Source organism: Monodon monoceros, unplaced genomic scaffold, assembly GCF_005190385.1.
Source record: "Monodon monoceros isolate NGI ecotype Baffin Bay Population unplaced genomic scaffold, NGI_Narwhal_1 Super_Scaffold_20, whole genome shotgun sequence".
In the NCBI taxonomy this organism is placed as follows: Eukaryota; Metazoa; Chordata; class Mammalia; order Artiodactyla; family Monodontidae; genus Monodon; species Monodon monoceros.
This window is the reverse complement of record NW_021703777.1, coordinates 47,446,438-47,460,928: the sequence shown is the minus strand read 5'-3', so window position 1 is coordinate 47,460,928 and position 14,491 is coordinate 47,446,438. Positions and strand designations below refer to the sequence as shown.

The window sequence follows — 14,491 nt, the reverse complement described above, 5'->3', positions numbered from 1 at the left end:
ATTTTTTTTAGATTCCACATATGAGGATATCATACAATATTTGTCTTTCTCTGTCAGACTTACTTCACTTAGTATGATAATCTCCAGGTCCATCCATGTTGCTGCAAATGGAATTATTTCATTCTTTTTAATGGCTGAGTAATATTCCATTGTATAGAGGTACCACATTTTCTTTATCCATTCATCTGTCGATAGACATTTAGATTGCTTCCATGTCTTGGCCATTGTAAACAGCACTGCAGTGAACATTGGGGTGCATGTATCCTTTTGAACCATGTTTTTCTCCAGATATATGCCCAGGAGTGGGATTGCTGGATCATATAATAGCTCTATTTTTAGTTTTTTAAGGAATCTCCATAGTGGCTGTAACAATTTATATTCCCACCAACACAGTAGGAGGGTTCCCTTTTCTCCACACCCTCTCCAGCATTTATTTTTTGTAGACTTTCTGATGATGGCCATTCTGACTGGTGGGAGGAGGTACCTCATTGTAGGTTTGATTTGCATTTCTCTAATAATTAGCGCTGTTGAGCATCTTTTCATGTTTGCCTCTTGGCCACCTCTATGTCTTCTTTGGAGAAATACCTGTTTCGGTCTTCTGCCCATTTTTTGATTGGGTTGTTTGTTTTTTTGATATTAAGCTGCAAGAGCTGTTTGTAAACTTTGGAGATTAGTCCCTTGTCAGTTGCATCATTTGCAAATATTTTCTCCCATTCTGTGGGCTGTCTTTTAGTTTTGTTTGTTTTTTATTTTGGCCATGCCATATAGCTTGTGGGATCTCAGTTCTCCGACCAGGGATTGAACGCAGGCCACGGCAGTGGAAGCGCTGAATCCTAACCAGTAGACCACCAGGGAACTCCCTGTCTTTTCGTTTTGTTTATGGTTTCCTTTGCTGTGCAAAAGCTTTTGAGTTTAATTAGGACAAATTTTTACAGAAGAATACTTACCTTTACCATATGTCTTGCTCTTTGATTTATGCCATGGACGTTATGCTGTGCTATTCCTTTGAAAAAAAATGCTGATTGCTACTGCATTGTTTCAAACCCACACAGTTTGAAAAATAGTAGATTATAACATAATATATGCATGTACAGTAACTTTCTCTTTTTCCAAATGTTTTGTCCAGGATAATATATGAATAACTGGTATATCCTCAGTATGTATTGGATATTTTCTATGCAGCAGGCAATGTGCTAAGCACTTTATATACATTATTTTGTTCACCTCTCTAGCCATTCTTATGAAGTAACTATTATAATTATTCTAAATATGTAGGTAAGAAAGCTAAGGCTTAGGCAGGTAATTCTTCAAGGTAACCCAGGCACTAAACGATAAAGCCTGAGTCTGAATCCGAGTCTTAGATATTGGCCAGGGAACAGAGGACACTAGACAAGCACTTAAAATTTTCCATGGCTAGTATTTTTGTTATGGATAATTCTAAATATATAAGTTAGTAAAATAGTAATTTGGTGTATTGTACAATCTGCTAAGTTTAATATTCTCTATATCCAGATTTGTACAGCAAGATTTCTAGAGCAATACGTTGTGTGGTAGATGAAGAAATACAGTTTGCCTAATTTGCACATATGGAGCCTTCATTATTTGTTTTTCTTTTAGCAAGCAAAGCACTGTTAAATTGTCCTTCCAAAGTACTTAAACATGTTAAAGTCAGTTATTTATGCTTGAGATTCTGATATTTATAGACCTGATTTAATTCTAAAAACATTTCTGTTATTTGGTGGCCAGTTATCCAAACCACTGTATAACTTAAGCATCTATTAAACACTTCCCTCTTTCCTGAGGTTGCCATGTAAGTACCAAGGCATGGTGGGGGTATTTAGTTCTCAATATTATGTTTCTAAATTGGTATCCAGTAAGATGTCCTTCACCTTATTTGGTCCTTGCCCACCATCTGCACAGATGCTGGTCAATTTCTTGCTAGTGGCTTTATCACTCTGCTACAGGAAACTCTAAAAAAGTGTCTAAAGCATCTTCCTAGGCCCTTCTTGCATCCATTTAATTTTGGGGGGCCATGACACCTCCTCAACTTCTACACAGGCTATGAGGAAAATGTCCCTTTGTTTTTGCATATCCCAAACCAATGCTGGATTTTTTGCCAGTTCTCCAAGACACAGCTCTAGGCAATTTGACTAGCAACCTGTCCCTGGGAACCTCTTAAGTCTAAGCTCTCATCACTTCTTCCAAATTTCCTGACTCTTCATATTTAGCACTCCGATTTTCTAGTTTGAGTCTCTCTACTCTTCTGCAGGGGAGCAAAATTTGCCACCCCAAAATGTGTTTCTCTGGCATGAGGATTAATTTAGGTTGATTATTTTTAAGAAACAGAAGATTCAAGAAGTTTTTCTTGTTACCTCCTATTTAACTGCCTAAAAGAATTTAGTTGAAGGGCCTGTTCCCAGAATAGAGCTATCACCAGCAAAAAGTAATGGGCTAGGTGTGATGGGGGAAACTTGGCAGGGCCTAAAGATCAGAGTCCACTCTGTCCCATCATCTGTGCATGGCCCAGCAAACATTTGTTTTTCCATCTCCATGTGAATTGCCTTTCTTTTCTTTGAAGTCCCAAACTCCCAGCATCCACTTTTGTCTTTAGCTGAAGATGGTATTTAAGTGAGGGGTTTTGCCATTTTCGTGAGTTACTCAGTTTTCCTGGGTCTCTCCCATGTATACAAGTTATTAAACTTTTGTGTGATTTACTTCTGCTAATCTGTCTCATGTAAATTTAATTTTTAGACCAGCCAGATGAACTTAGAAGGGTAAAGGAAAATTTCTTCCTCCCCACCACTTCTAAAGTGCTAGTCTTTTGAAATCCAGGAGCCAGGGAGCAAATTCTTTCTTCTCGGCTTCTCTTTCTTGTCTGTGTCACTTCTCTAAGTCAATAAACACAGGTTGTCTTAGCTGATGCGTGAATACTTTAAAGGAGATGCATAGTGCAAGCCCTGACAGTTGGCTTTTCTTTTTATAATGCAAGTGCCTAAACTGTAGAACCATCTACTTCAAAGAGGCATCCACTTCAAAGATGGCTATCTTGAATAAACACATTGTCAGCCAGTAGATAAAGACCCCAGCTACCCATCCCCTCTTTAGACTTTAGAGAAGTCTAAACAGACTTCTCTGTTTTAGAGATCTTGGTTGATTTTGATAACTGATGATTTCGGCTGCTTGTTTTCTCTCTTCCTGTGCTGTTAATTCCCATTCTTATGTTTTAAATTCACCAGCAAGGAGTGAGCCTTTGAAACCCTAGACACCCCTCAACCCCAATAAAAAGCAGAACCCCAGTCCCATGCTCTCTCACTCTCTCTCTCTCTCTCTCTCTCTACCTGTGACCTTGCTCTGTGGTCCCAGGTGTGCCATTTAATTTCCAGGTCCTGTAATCAATAAGGAATTTTTTTTTAAGTTTCTTGATGGTTATTGCTGAGAGCATCTTGCAATCATAATAAGAATCACGAGGGCAGGTCCAGCCACAACATTGGTTATTAATAGGCTGCGACCAGCAGGCAACAAGGTGGAAGAAGAGAAGGTCTAAGAATAAGTACAAAGGAAATAAGAGAATTATGAAAAAATAGTTTGTATTTCCTAAATATTGGCCTTATTTGCATACATTATTTAGACTCTCTGGCCTTCAGGAGCTGTATTTTTAAGCAAAAGGAATTAGACTCACTGGTTTTCAAACTGGACTCTTGAGAACCTAAGAAGCCTTTGATTGCCTGCAGAGCTCCCCCAACCCTACCTTCTCTTTTCAACTAATACATCTGTCCTTGCTTTGATCATTTTACATACTGAGCTTGGTAAACGTTTTTCCTTTAAAGAAAGGGTGAAAAAATGTTTGAATCCCATTCCATTTGTATGCTGTATATATATGCTCTGTATATAACATGGTGATTGATAATGTAGACCCTTACCTATTACCCCCACTTGCCTCCAACCTCCACCGATGCCCCCAGTGCACCACTGTCTATTTGAAGGGAACATAGTTTTGTTAATGGGAGGAAGAAAAGAGAAACATGCATCTTGCTCCAAAGGTCCACTGGACTTTGCAGAGAAAAGGCTCAAGGAAGAAGCTGAAAGAACTACTCAAGAGTGATCCTATGAATTTCTGAAAACAAAGGATTCCATACCCCTAAATGATCAAGTAGGGCACAGAGCAGGGCCCTGCTGGCCCTCAGCTCTGTAAGGAACTTAGTACTGGTCTGGCACCCCAAGGATTACAAGCTTTGGAAGCAGCTGGAGATTGTCCTACGTATAGACATTACTCTTATGACAGGCATCATAGTCAAACATGTATCAGATAGGAATCAAGGAAGCCAGAGAAAAAGAGAAAAAAGAGGGTATGTTCTGTGGTCATTGCCACTGACTCACTGGTTTATAAACATTTCTTCAGGATTCCTAGAAGTAACAGGAGGACACTTTGGGGAAGACACTGAAGTACTCTTACTACTAATGTTGGTTCTATTTAGCTAGGATGCATTTAGCCATCATATGACTGTCTCCAAAGTAAATACTGTTGAAGAAAGTTTTTCTAATCTAGACAGAAACATATACATTCATACAAATTCCATTGCAATTACTCTTGTTATTTATGTAGTAGGACAACTTCCAGCTGAAGGAGTGATCCACCTGAAAAAGCATTTCCATGGTGTTACTTTTATATCTGAGCAAGAGTTCTGGTTTTGTTCCCAGCCTCACCTCTGACTCATCATTGTGAAACCAAGAAATCATTTAGCCTCTCAGCACCTCAGAATCTCCCTTCTGTGAACGAGGATAATGGGTAAACCTTCTCTTGCTTCACTGAATTGTTGTGAAGTTTAATTAGATGTTTTCACAGCCCTTTGAACTCTACTAATTAAATTGTTGTGTAAATATGGTGCTTCCTTTTATCAGGATGCCTTGACTGAGCCATTTCATAAAGAAAGATGACTATGATAGGAGGATTCATAGGGAAAGGATTACTTTTAAAAAAAAATTCATGTGAACTGAGTTCTGAGATTGTCAAAAAAGCATATGAAAATACCTAGTTGGTGTTCTAATTGATAAGAATAAGGATATAGCCTCTGTGTGCTCAAGGGGTATTGGTTATACCTTCATATAAAAGTAAACTTAGCTCCCAAGGTCTAGAATAATGTCCTGTTTGTACTTTAAGTATTGATATTGTTTTTTAAATATTATGTTTATTCAGTATATTTTGCTAAGACAGCATTGGTGATTTATTTCATATTTGTCATAAGTAATCAGATTTGCAAATAACAGATTTGCATCCGCTTAATAAGAAAGCCATAACCTTTGAAGTAATGTGATTCTGTGTAGATCATCTATTGGTTAGTTTACTTATCAGTCAAAGAGATTTCACCCACAACAGAGAAATCTTAGATGAATCATAAATCTTCTTACTAAATTTTCTGATGAGAAGATTTCACTCTAAAATAGTTATCCCAATTATTTTTGAAAATCTGCATTAATAAAGACCTTTTTCTTCTGCTAGAAATAACTTCATAGATGGATTAATTGGCTTGGGGGAAAAAAACCCACAAACTACCTCCATAAACCTGCCTTAGGCTTTAGTATATAATTTTATTTGTAAGCTAGAAATTTCCTAATTCCTCTGCAAATTTTATCTTTCTAGGCTTTGAAAAAAATCTAACAGCTTTCGGCTCAGTATGAGACTAGATCTTAAAACCAATTCAACTTTCCATGTTTCTGGTGCGGGGGTGGGGGGGGCGTAGTTAATTTTATGAAGTAATTGCACTTTGGGGATTTTTCTAGCCAGCCAGGAGGTAAAAGGAACAAGCCAGAGGAAGTGGAGAAACATAGGCTGGGGGAAGAGAAATAATAGGATAAAAGCTATTAGATTTGTACTGAGATTTGGAGGAATCTAAAAGAGAGACTATTTTTAGTTTTTCATCTTTTGCTTGCCTTGGCCAAGACATCTTTTAAGGGAACAATTTTGGAATCTAAATGCCTTTGGATACTTCCTCAAAAATATAAAAAATGTGGCTTCCCTGGTTGCACAGTGGTTGAGAGTCCGCCTGCCTATGCAGGGGACACGGGTTTGCGCCCCGGTCCGGGAAGATCCCACATGCCGCGGAGCGGCTGGGCCCGTGAGCCATGGCCACTAAGCCTGCGTGTCCGGAGCCTGTGCTCCGCAACGGGAGAGGCCACAACAGTGAGAGGCCTGCGTACCACAAAAAAAAAAAAAAAATATATATATATATATATATATAAAATGCAGACCATTAGATGTTTGGAATAATATTCCATTATGTTCTATGGCACCTCCCAGAAGAACACTTGTTCACATCAGAAGTTCCACAAAATGTCTACTATAATTTTAAATTATCCTTGGTTAAATGATGCCATTTACAAAGGTAAGTATAAGAATTTGGGATATTGTGCAAATACATGTAAGAAGCAGGAGTCTACATCAGAGGTTGAAAGTGCCGCTTCTTTCCCTGGTCCCTCAGCACCCTGCCCCCACCTTGGCCTAGTAGCTGGCCAGTTTCCAGCTGCAAACTTGACTAATTTACAGTTCCCTGCAGATGGAAAGATTTGGAGAGATTTCACCAACAAAACAAGAGAAGACTGAGGCAAGTTCTCATAAAATGTTGCTAAGTGACCTGAGGCAAAGATTTTCCACAGGATTTTCCAAAATTCAAGAGACACTTTCTCAATTTTTCAGTCCTCAGGGTCATTTTGAGGAATGGATTTATCCAGCTTACTCCCATCCCCTCCCTGTGAACTCTTCCCTTATAGATATACAGAAAAAGATGACAGCGACAGAGACAAATTGTGCTGTAAGTAATAACACTGATTTCCACCAAGGACAAAAGTTATTTAACTGAACAAATAATCAAAGGATTCCTAAAATGAATTTCTTATTTAAAGAAGACAAAATAAACTCAGCATTTGAGGAGCTTTAATGAAAAGAAATCAGTTTGGACTCAATGCAAAACTTACCTCATCATCCCAGTCACAGAGGCCAGCAGCTCCCTTTACCAGCAAGAGGCTCAAGGGACCACAGAGGCAACCATGGTTTCCAAGTTGAGGTCCTGGACCATGGCCAAGAGAAGTTCTTGACTAGATTTTCACAGGTCCCCAGTATTGCTGAATACTTGGCTTCTCCCAAATATCACCCAAACAATCCATCGATAAGACAAATCTGAGTTTAGGTTACAGAAGCATGGGAGAACACTGTCTTGACAGTCGCATAGGAGCAGTGGTGTGCTGGAGCTAGCTTCTATCAGCCTGTGAAGGATCCTGAACATCTCTTCCCAATTCTATGTTCAGTGATGTCACCTCGGTAGCTTGAAGTCAGCCATGGTAGGAGTACGTATACCACAGAAATCATCAAATTCCACAAAATCAGGGATTTCCCCCCCACAGGGAGCCACTTTACCTTAGTAACATCTCGGGGTGTGGAAGCAAAGTTGGGATATTTAAGAGATGTTGAAGTTTGTTTTAAGGCAAGTCTCTTAATGTGAAAGTTGGATTAGGATTAGGTAAGGATCATAATATAAAAGTTTAGGATTGGCAGACACAACAAGGAGAGAATTTAATTAAAGCAAGGATTTCCAAGAGTCTTGAAAATTTTGATACTATCTGTTGAAAAGTCAAACAGTTTGATGTTAATTAAAATGAGTCTTTCTTTATGTTCTTGAGACAATAAAATTACTTGAAACTTTTATCTTTCTGAGCAAGAGTCTCCTGGAATAATAAAGTCATGTTGATGAAGACAGTGAAATAGTAAAATCATATTAATGTATACAGTAAGCTATGTGGGTGTGGATGGTTTCAGTTCTCACATATAATGCTTGAGCCTTCAAATTATATAAGAATTAAGGATAGGTTTCTATGGAATTATCACATCAGAAAAAAAAAACTCATAGGAAATGTTCACTTGAAGGTACTATTCATTTTCAACTTTAACAAAAAGCAAAAATTTTTTTTTCTGACTTCACATTCTACTGGTATCTAATGTCTTTTCTTTTCCAAATATATAAATAGTTTTTAATGATATTTCACTTTTATCAAATGATAATTTAAATATGTTGCAATTGTATATTTGGGGAAATAAATACATCATGTCTAAGAAATTTCTTTTCAGTGTCCTTAAAGACACAATTAATGAGCAACTTTACACGTCCAAGCATTTGTCTCTAGAAGACAACAATATAAGTGGACAACTTAGAGTATTTAACATATCTGAAGTAGACATCATACATGCCTATTTGTTATCATTTCAACTAAGTACAATTTGCATTATTTCTTTCTTTTCTTTAGTAGAATAAAAGGTCAGAAGTCTACAAGGGTTCAGAAATGAATGTTAAAGAAGAAAGAAAAAAATATTTTTAATTTTTCTAGACAAAAGAGAATGTTTAAATCATAGAACTGGAAAGCCTCATTAACCTTACCAATTCAATCTCTTCCTTACCCTATTGTGAATATTTCTAATGAGGAATAAGGACAGTATTTCTCTTTGTGGCTTATTTTATTACTCTTAAAATTCTCTATATTGAGCTAAAATCTATTCCCTTCCTATGTCCCTTCATTCTTCCTTCTGAAAATATATAAAGTAAATCTACTCCCTATTCAGTTTAACATATTGGAGACACCGCCGCAATTATTGGATTTTGATTGTTTTTAGTTTTTTTGGTTTTTTTCCCCTGAGATAGGCAGCCTGAGTTTATTCAACCATTCCTCTATTTCAGAGATATTCGGCGTGTGGACCAGTACTGATCCATGACTGTTTCTTACCCTCTGGGAACTATAATCATAGGTCCACAACAAGATAAGGAAATGTGGCAGAATATAAGTCAACATACTGCTTTCTTCATTGAAAAAGTCTTGCTATGAGAAAATAAAGCTAGCTGAATTCAACAGCTTGTTTAGTGATACAGTTGCTTTACATTGTGGCACAAGCTTTTTCATCTTATCGAAGACTGACGGTAAACAGTTGAACTAGTTAATTTGATAGCACTGGCTCCATATGACATGATTTCTAGATCCATTCTAATCGTTCTTCTCTAGATCAGCCTCTAGAATACATTCAACATTTCCAGAGAGAATCTGCTGAAAATATAGTGGAAAACATTACATCCCTGTATCTGGACACTATTTGTCTTAGCATAGCCTAATAGTTTTTAATGAGTTTTTAATCAAGTAAAGCAACTGATCAGAATTATACATGTAACCCCTTTCTAATTCTTATTGCTGTTTATCGTCCATTATTCCAAAGTGGCTACCTGTTAGCTATTCTATCCAATTTTGTGTCATTTGCTAATATGGGCTATGCAGCTTTAGCTGTGTAAAAAACAAAAAAAACCCAAACTCAGTCACTTTAAACAACCACCTTTTAAAAAAAATTTCTCATGAGTCTGGTTCGGCTGGTCAATTATGGTGACCTTGGCTCATTTCTTCTGACCTTGACTTGGCTTGTTCAAGCCTCTGCCTTCAGCTGGTGGTTGGCTAGTTGACTGATTGAAAATGGCCTCCACTGAAACAACTCAGCTCTCTTCACAGGATTTGAACCTGCCAGTTGGCTAGCTTGTACTTGTTCTCAAGGCTGACAGGGTTCCAAAAAAGACAGGAAGCACACAAGACCTCTGTAAGGATCAGTCCCATCTCTGCCATAAAGTAGAGCAGGCAAAGGTGGAAAATGGACCTGGAGGAAGACAAAGATAAAGCAAACATTATAATGCCAGTGTGTTCTTCGAAGTTCTTCATACAAAATTTGAAAATGGCACTGAAAAATAGTTTTCATGGAAGACCTCAATAGACCTTTTTAATGGATGCATTGATAAACCATTTCAGAATATGTTATTTAAACAGTCATGACTGTACCAATGAGAGCTTTTATACAGCCCACATTTTTCCGTCATGTTAATAAGGGTTCAGTGAAAAATTCTGTCAAATGTGATGCTGCAGTTCAGAAATCATCATAGTTTTCTGAACATAAATGATCATCACTGCATTATTTATAATAGCAAAATATTGGAAAGAGGGTGCAGGAATGAATGACTTATGGTAATTCATATAATAAATTATTTCATGTAGTTTTAAAATTTCAAATAATTGATAAAATAGGAAACAGTTCACAATTTAATGTTAATGCAAAGTGGTAAGATATACAATGAAGCATGGTGCAAAAAAATTACAGGCTTTTATATCTAATGTAGAAGTAATTTGAAATCCTAGAAAGAAATACAATAAAAATATACTTCTTGTCTTTGGATGGCAAGATTATAATGATTTTTGTTTTACTCTTAAACTTTTAAATATTTTTCAGATTTTCTGCAATGGACATATGTAACATCATCATCAGAAAAAAATGCATTCAGGTTTTTTCCATTTTGTAATTTTCCTGGGAATTAAAATCAAGCTCACATTCCCCTCTTTTCTGAAAATTGTGCACTTGACCATTCCCAGTTGATATTTTCTGAGATATTGTATTGAACAATTCTAATTAGGAGGGAGATCTGGATCTTTCTCAAAAGCATAGTAGCTGGATTTTAGTAACTATTTCATCAACATTTTGATTTTAAAAATATTTCCTGCAGTCATAATCAATTATGGTTTCTTTTTCTATTGAATGCCAAGAAGAAACAGGATTTTATGACTATCTTTAGAGCAATACTCAATATCGATGCTAGAACTGGTAAAAAGGAAGAAGTTCTGTGGGATAGGATAGGAAAGCAAGAGAAAAAATACATCTCAAACATTGATGCCATCTTGGTTGTGTCATTATGTGGCTGAGGAACCTATCAGCTAGCTACAACTATTTTGGCACTGTTTCTTTATAGCCTTTCAATTCTTACTAGTAGTAAAAATCATATGCCACAAGGTGACATTTAAACCATCTGGAATGCTTAAATGAATATTCAGATGCTAGAAGAAAGCGTCTGCCAACACAACAACAGGTAACCCTTTTCCAGCAAGGGATGTAGCAAGTGAAAGTGAGTAAATCACCCACCAGACAAAATGTCCACCAGAGGCATTCTGGTGGAGTAAAGATGGACACTCAAATTCTTTGATTTTACTCCCACTGAGAAATGGCATCTCCATCCCTCCTTTTAAATCTAAGTGGATTCTGTCACTGCCTGCCCAAAAGAATATGACAGAAGTGACACTGTGCCAGTTTCCAGGTTCCAGTCTTAAGTGACGGGCGCCTTCTATTTCCTATCACTTGGAACACTCACTCTTGGAAGCCAGCTGCCAGGTTGTGAGAAGCCCAAGCTGCAGGGAGAGGCCACACCCACATGCTCCATTGGACAGCCCCCACTGAGCTCAGCCACCAGGAGCATCAGCTGTAGCCCTGTGAGTGCGTCACCTCGGACAACCAGCTGCATCACAGCTTTAGATGACTTCAGCCGCAGCCACTATCTGACTCCATTTATATGAAAGATCCCCAAGAAGATCCATCCAGCTGAGCTCAGTCAACTCACACAACTGTGGAACATAATAATTAGTTGTTGTTTTAAGACACTAAGTTTGGGGATGGTTTGTTAATTTATAACAAAAAAATTGGAACACTAGCCATTGTTAGCTGGTACTGTTGTGCCTGAAATAAAATTTGAAAAGAGTTATAAGATATAGATGGTGACATAACATCTATGCAGAGCTATCTTTCAAACTTGAATGGAGAAATAGTGAGTAGAACTAACTGTTTCTTACACCATTCCAAGTCATATACAGACATAACGAATCAAAGAAACCAAGAAAAAAATAAATATAAAGCTCAAGATAGCCTTTCATGTTTGGAGTGGATGAGATAATACTTTGTATTCAGCACTTTACCACAACCCTGAGGAATATGAATTATTACCATTTTCACTTTTTTTTCTTTTTATCCTTCCTCCCTCCCTCTCTTCCTTCTCTCCACCTCTGTCTTCCAAGTTGTTTTCACGCCACTCACCCTCAGCAGGAGCCTGTTTCATCTCCATAATCTTCCCATGCTATTTATAGTACGTGAAATACAAAAGGATGCTGCTCAAGTGGGTGTCCATTTGGAGAAATGGTTTGGTAAGAAATTGCTTTGGTAAGCAATCTCTAAGGTGAAAGGGTAAATCCTGGCAGGATTTCACCCAGAGATGCCCCCATGTGCTACCTTTCCATGACAATAAAAACATTAGATGTATAAACTAATGTATAAATTTCGTTATACTCAGGGACAAAGCTTAGGTATTTTCCAGTGTTTTACAGCTCTGTTTTGCTTTCAGGTATCCCAAAGCTGATTACATCTGATATGGTTAAAGAAGGTGCTGCTGTAATTGATGTGGGTATCAACTATGTCCATGACCCAATGACAGGAAAGACAAAATTAGTTGGAGACGTGGACTTTGAAGGTAGTAAACTATATCTCTTTTGATAAGTGAAGAAAAACAAAGATTCTATGCTGCATGTTTTGAGAGTAGAAAGAGAAACTTTCCCTTCGATTGGGGCATTATTATCAACGATTACATTAATCTTTCCTCGGAGGAAAAGAGTTTAATGACAATTACATATTTCCTTCCTTCCTTCTGCCTGACTTCCTTCCTTCACTGCTTTCTTCCTATCTTCCTTCCCCCTTTCTTTCAGCCCTTCCTTCTATCCTTCCTTTCCTCCTTCTTTCCCTCCTTGGGAGAAAAATATAACTGTACCATTATTATTTCGTTTTAAGATGAAATTCCTTATAGTGCATTTTTTAAATGAAACAATTCAGTCGGCCTTTTATAGTGAGCATTATTTTGACTTTTGGGAGTGTGTCTCTATACTTCATCATCCATGCTCTATACTCAGCCATTCACTCTCGGAGCGAGAAGACATCTTAGGGTGTGTTTGCTAACTCTATATTTCAGATCTAGACAGTTACCTGGGTCAAAATTCTTCACTTGTGTTTTAAAGAGGATGAGAAAAAGGAGGTAGGCTAACATTTCCATGGCCAGTGAAGGAGATAAAGCACCCATTGTGTAGTAATAAAAAATTTCCAACCCAATGCCGTATCTCTACAGATGAGGAAACCAACTGCAAGATAGATATATTTTTAGATGCCTGATCCCCCAATCCAATTTTACTTCCAATATCTTTGTCAGATACTTACCTGCATTCAGGTTTTCAGTATAGTCTAGGAATCTTAGATGTCTAATACTACAGGCATATAATAAAGTGGAGATATTTTCATACTAGAAATATTTTATATATTCGATTGATCATTCTGGCCAAAACATCAGGGCCATGCGAGAACTTCCTTAAGTTATAGGTGTGTCTTTATAGACAAATTGAAAGGAAAAATGGTGCTCTTTCTAAAATAATTCAAATTTTACATTTTCTCTTGGAATCTAGTCATCAGCTGATGGTTTGCCCGAGTCCTAGCATGGTGTGGAATACAAATGAATATGCAGGGACTCAGAAGTGTCCTTCTGAGTAAGGTATTGGCCCCATGTATGTGAGATTCCAGGGTGCATCAGGGACCAGGTCCAGGTAGGCAAGGTGAGCCTGGTGCTAAAAAGAAAAGAAAAAAAAAAAAGAAAACCTGAGAACAAAATACTCTGGGGACAGAATGGTGAAGAGAGCAAAGTACAGATGGACCTTATTATCTGCTGCCCTCATAGGCTGTCATTCGCAGGGCGCTGCCAGCCTAGCAGGGTGGCTCTCCAAGTGAACATGCGTGTCTGTATGTATGTGTGTGTGTTATGTGTACGTGTTGAACTCTTTAGGAAATGACCTTTTTTCTTTATTTCATTTTTTCATGTTCAATCACTAATGTCAGATATCAATAATATATTTGAATTTCTCAATTTGAAAGAGTAAGGGTACATTTCATTTTAAAATGTATTTTATTTCTGACCTTATTATTCTTTTGCGCTGTCATTCTGCTTCATGATTACATTTTAGTTACCAGGTTTATTGCAAAATCGCCACACACTTATGCACCCAGATGGCACAGACAGCACATAATAACCAGCTCGAGGCAAGAAAAGCAGGGATGTTAACAGCTCACAACCTTGACTGTGCTTGTGGGGCATGCTCACTCAGCAGTTGGCAATGTTTTATAAGACCCTTCTCTTATATGATGTTTCATTGGTCTCAGATCATTTCCATGCATTCTTATGTTTAGCTAAGAATTTTTTTTTGCTTGTAAGGGTATTATGAAAACATTAAAAATGAGCATTTTGGGGTGGGTGCAAATGATAAGTCACACATGGATATGCAATCTCTTGGTAGTATCTATTCAATTAAATTTCAGTTATGTGTATCTAAGTATATAATGAAACAAAAAAGGAAATGACCATGAGAGACAAAGATATAAGATGAGCAGGAAAGAGCATTGGGCTGGGAGACTGAAGAGATGCTCTTAGACCTAGTATGGCAACCTGATAATTTTGTAACCTTTCTGGCCATCAGTGTTGTTATCAGTTAAATGATAACAATGTTGGCAACGGCTCCTTCCAGCTCTAACACTTGGTGCATCTTGGACATTCAGCTGAGTGCTACCACATGATTG

The 14,491-nt window shown here is 37.5% G+C and overlaps 1 protein-coding gene across 8 annotated transcripts in view; it reads left to right on the top strand.

Annotated features, from left to right (window-relative positions):
- Positions 1 to 14,491, top strand: part of MTHFD2L (methylenetetrahydrofolate dehydrogenase (NADP+ dependent) 2 like) — a 139,554-nt gene that overhangs the window by 95,451 nt on the left and 29,612 nt on the right. For 6 of the 8 annotated variants that reach the window (XR_003795602.1, XM_029235357.1, XM_029235358.1 and 3 more), the window contains one exon: positions 12,228 to 12,353. The exons of 1 other annotated variant lie outside the window; for it this stretch is intronic. Coding sequence is in view for 6 of the 7 variants with exons in the window: in XM_029235357.1 (XP_029091190.1) it covers positions 12,228 to 12,353 (126 nt within the window). In the remaining variant the exon portion in view is untranslated. Of the gene's footprint in view, positions 1 to 11,904; positions 12,031 to 12,227; positions 12,354 to 14,491 lie in introns of all 8 variants that reach the window. One more of the 8 variants, XM_029235363.1, reaches the window with a different exon arrangement.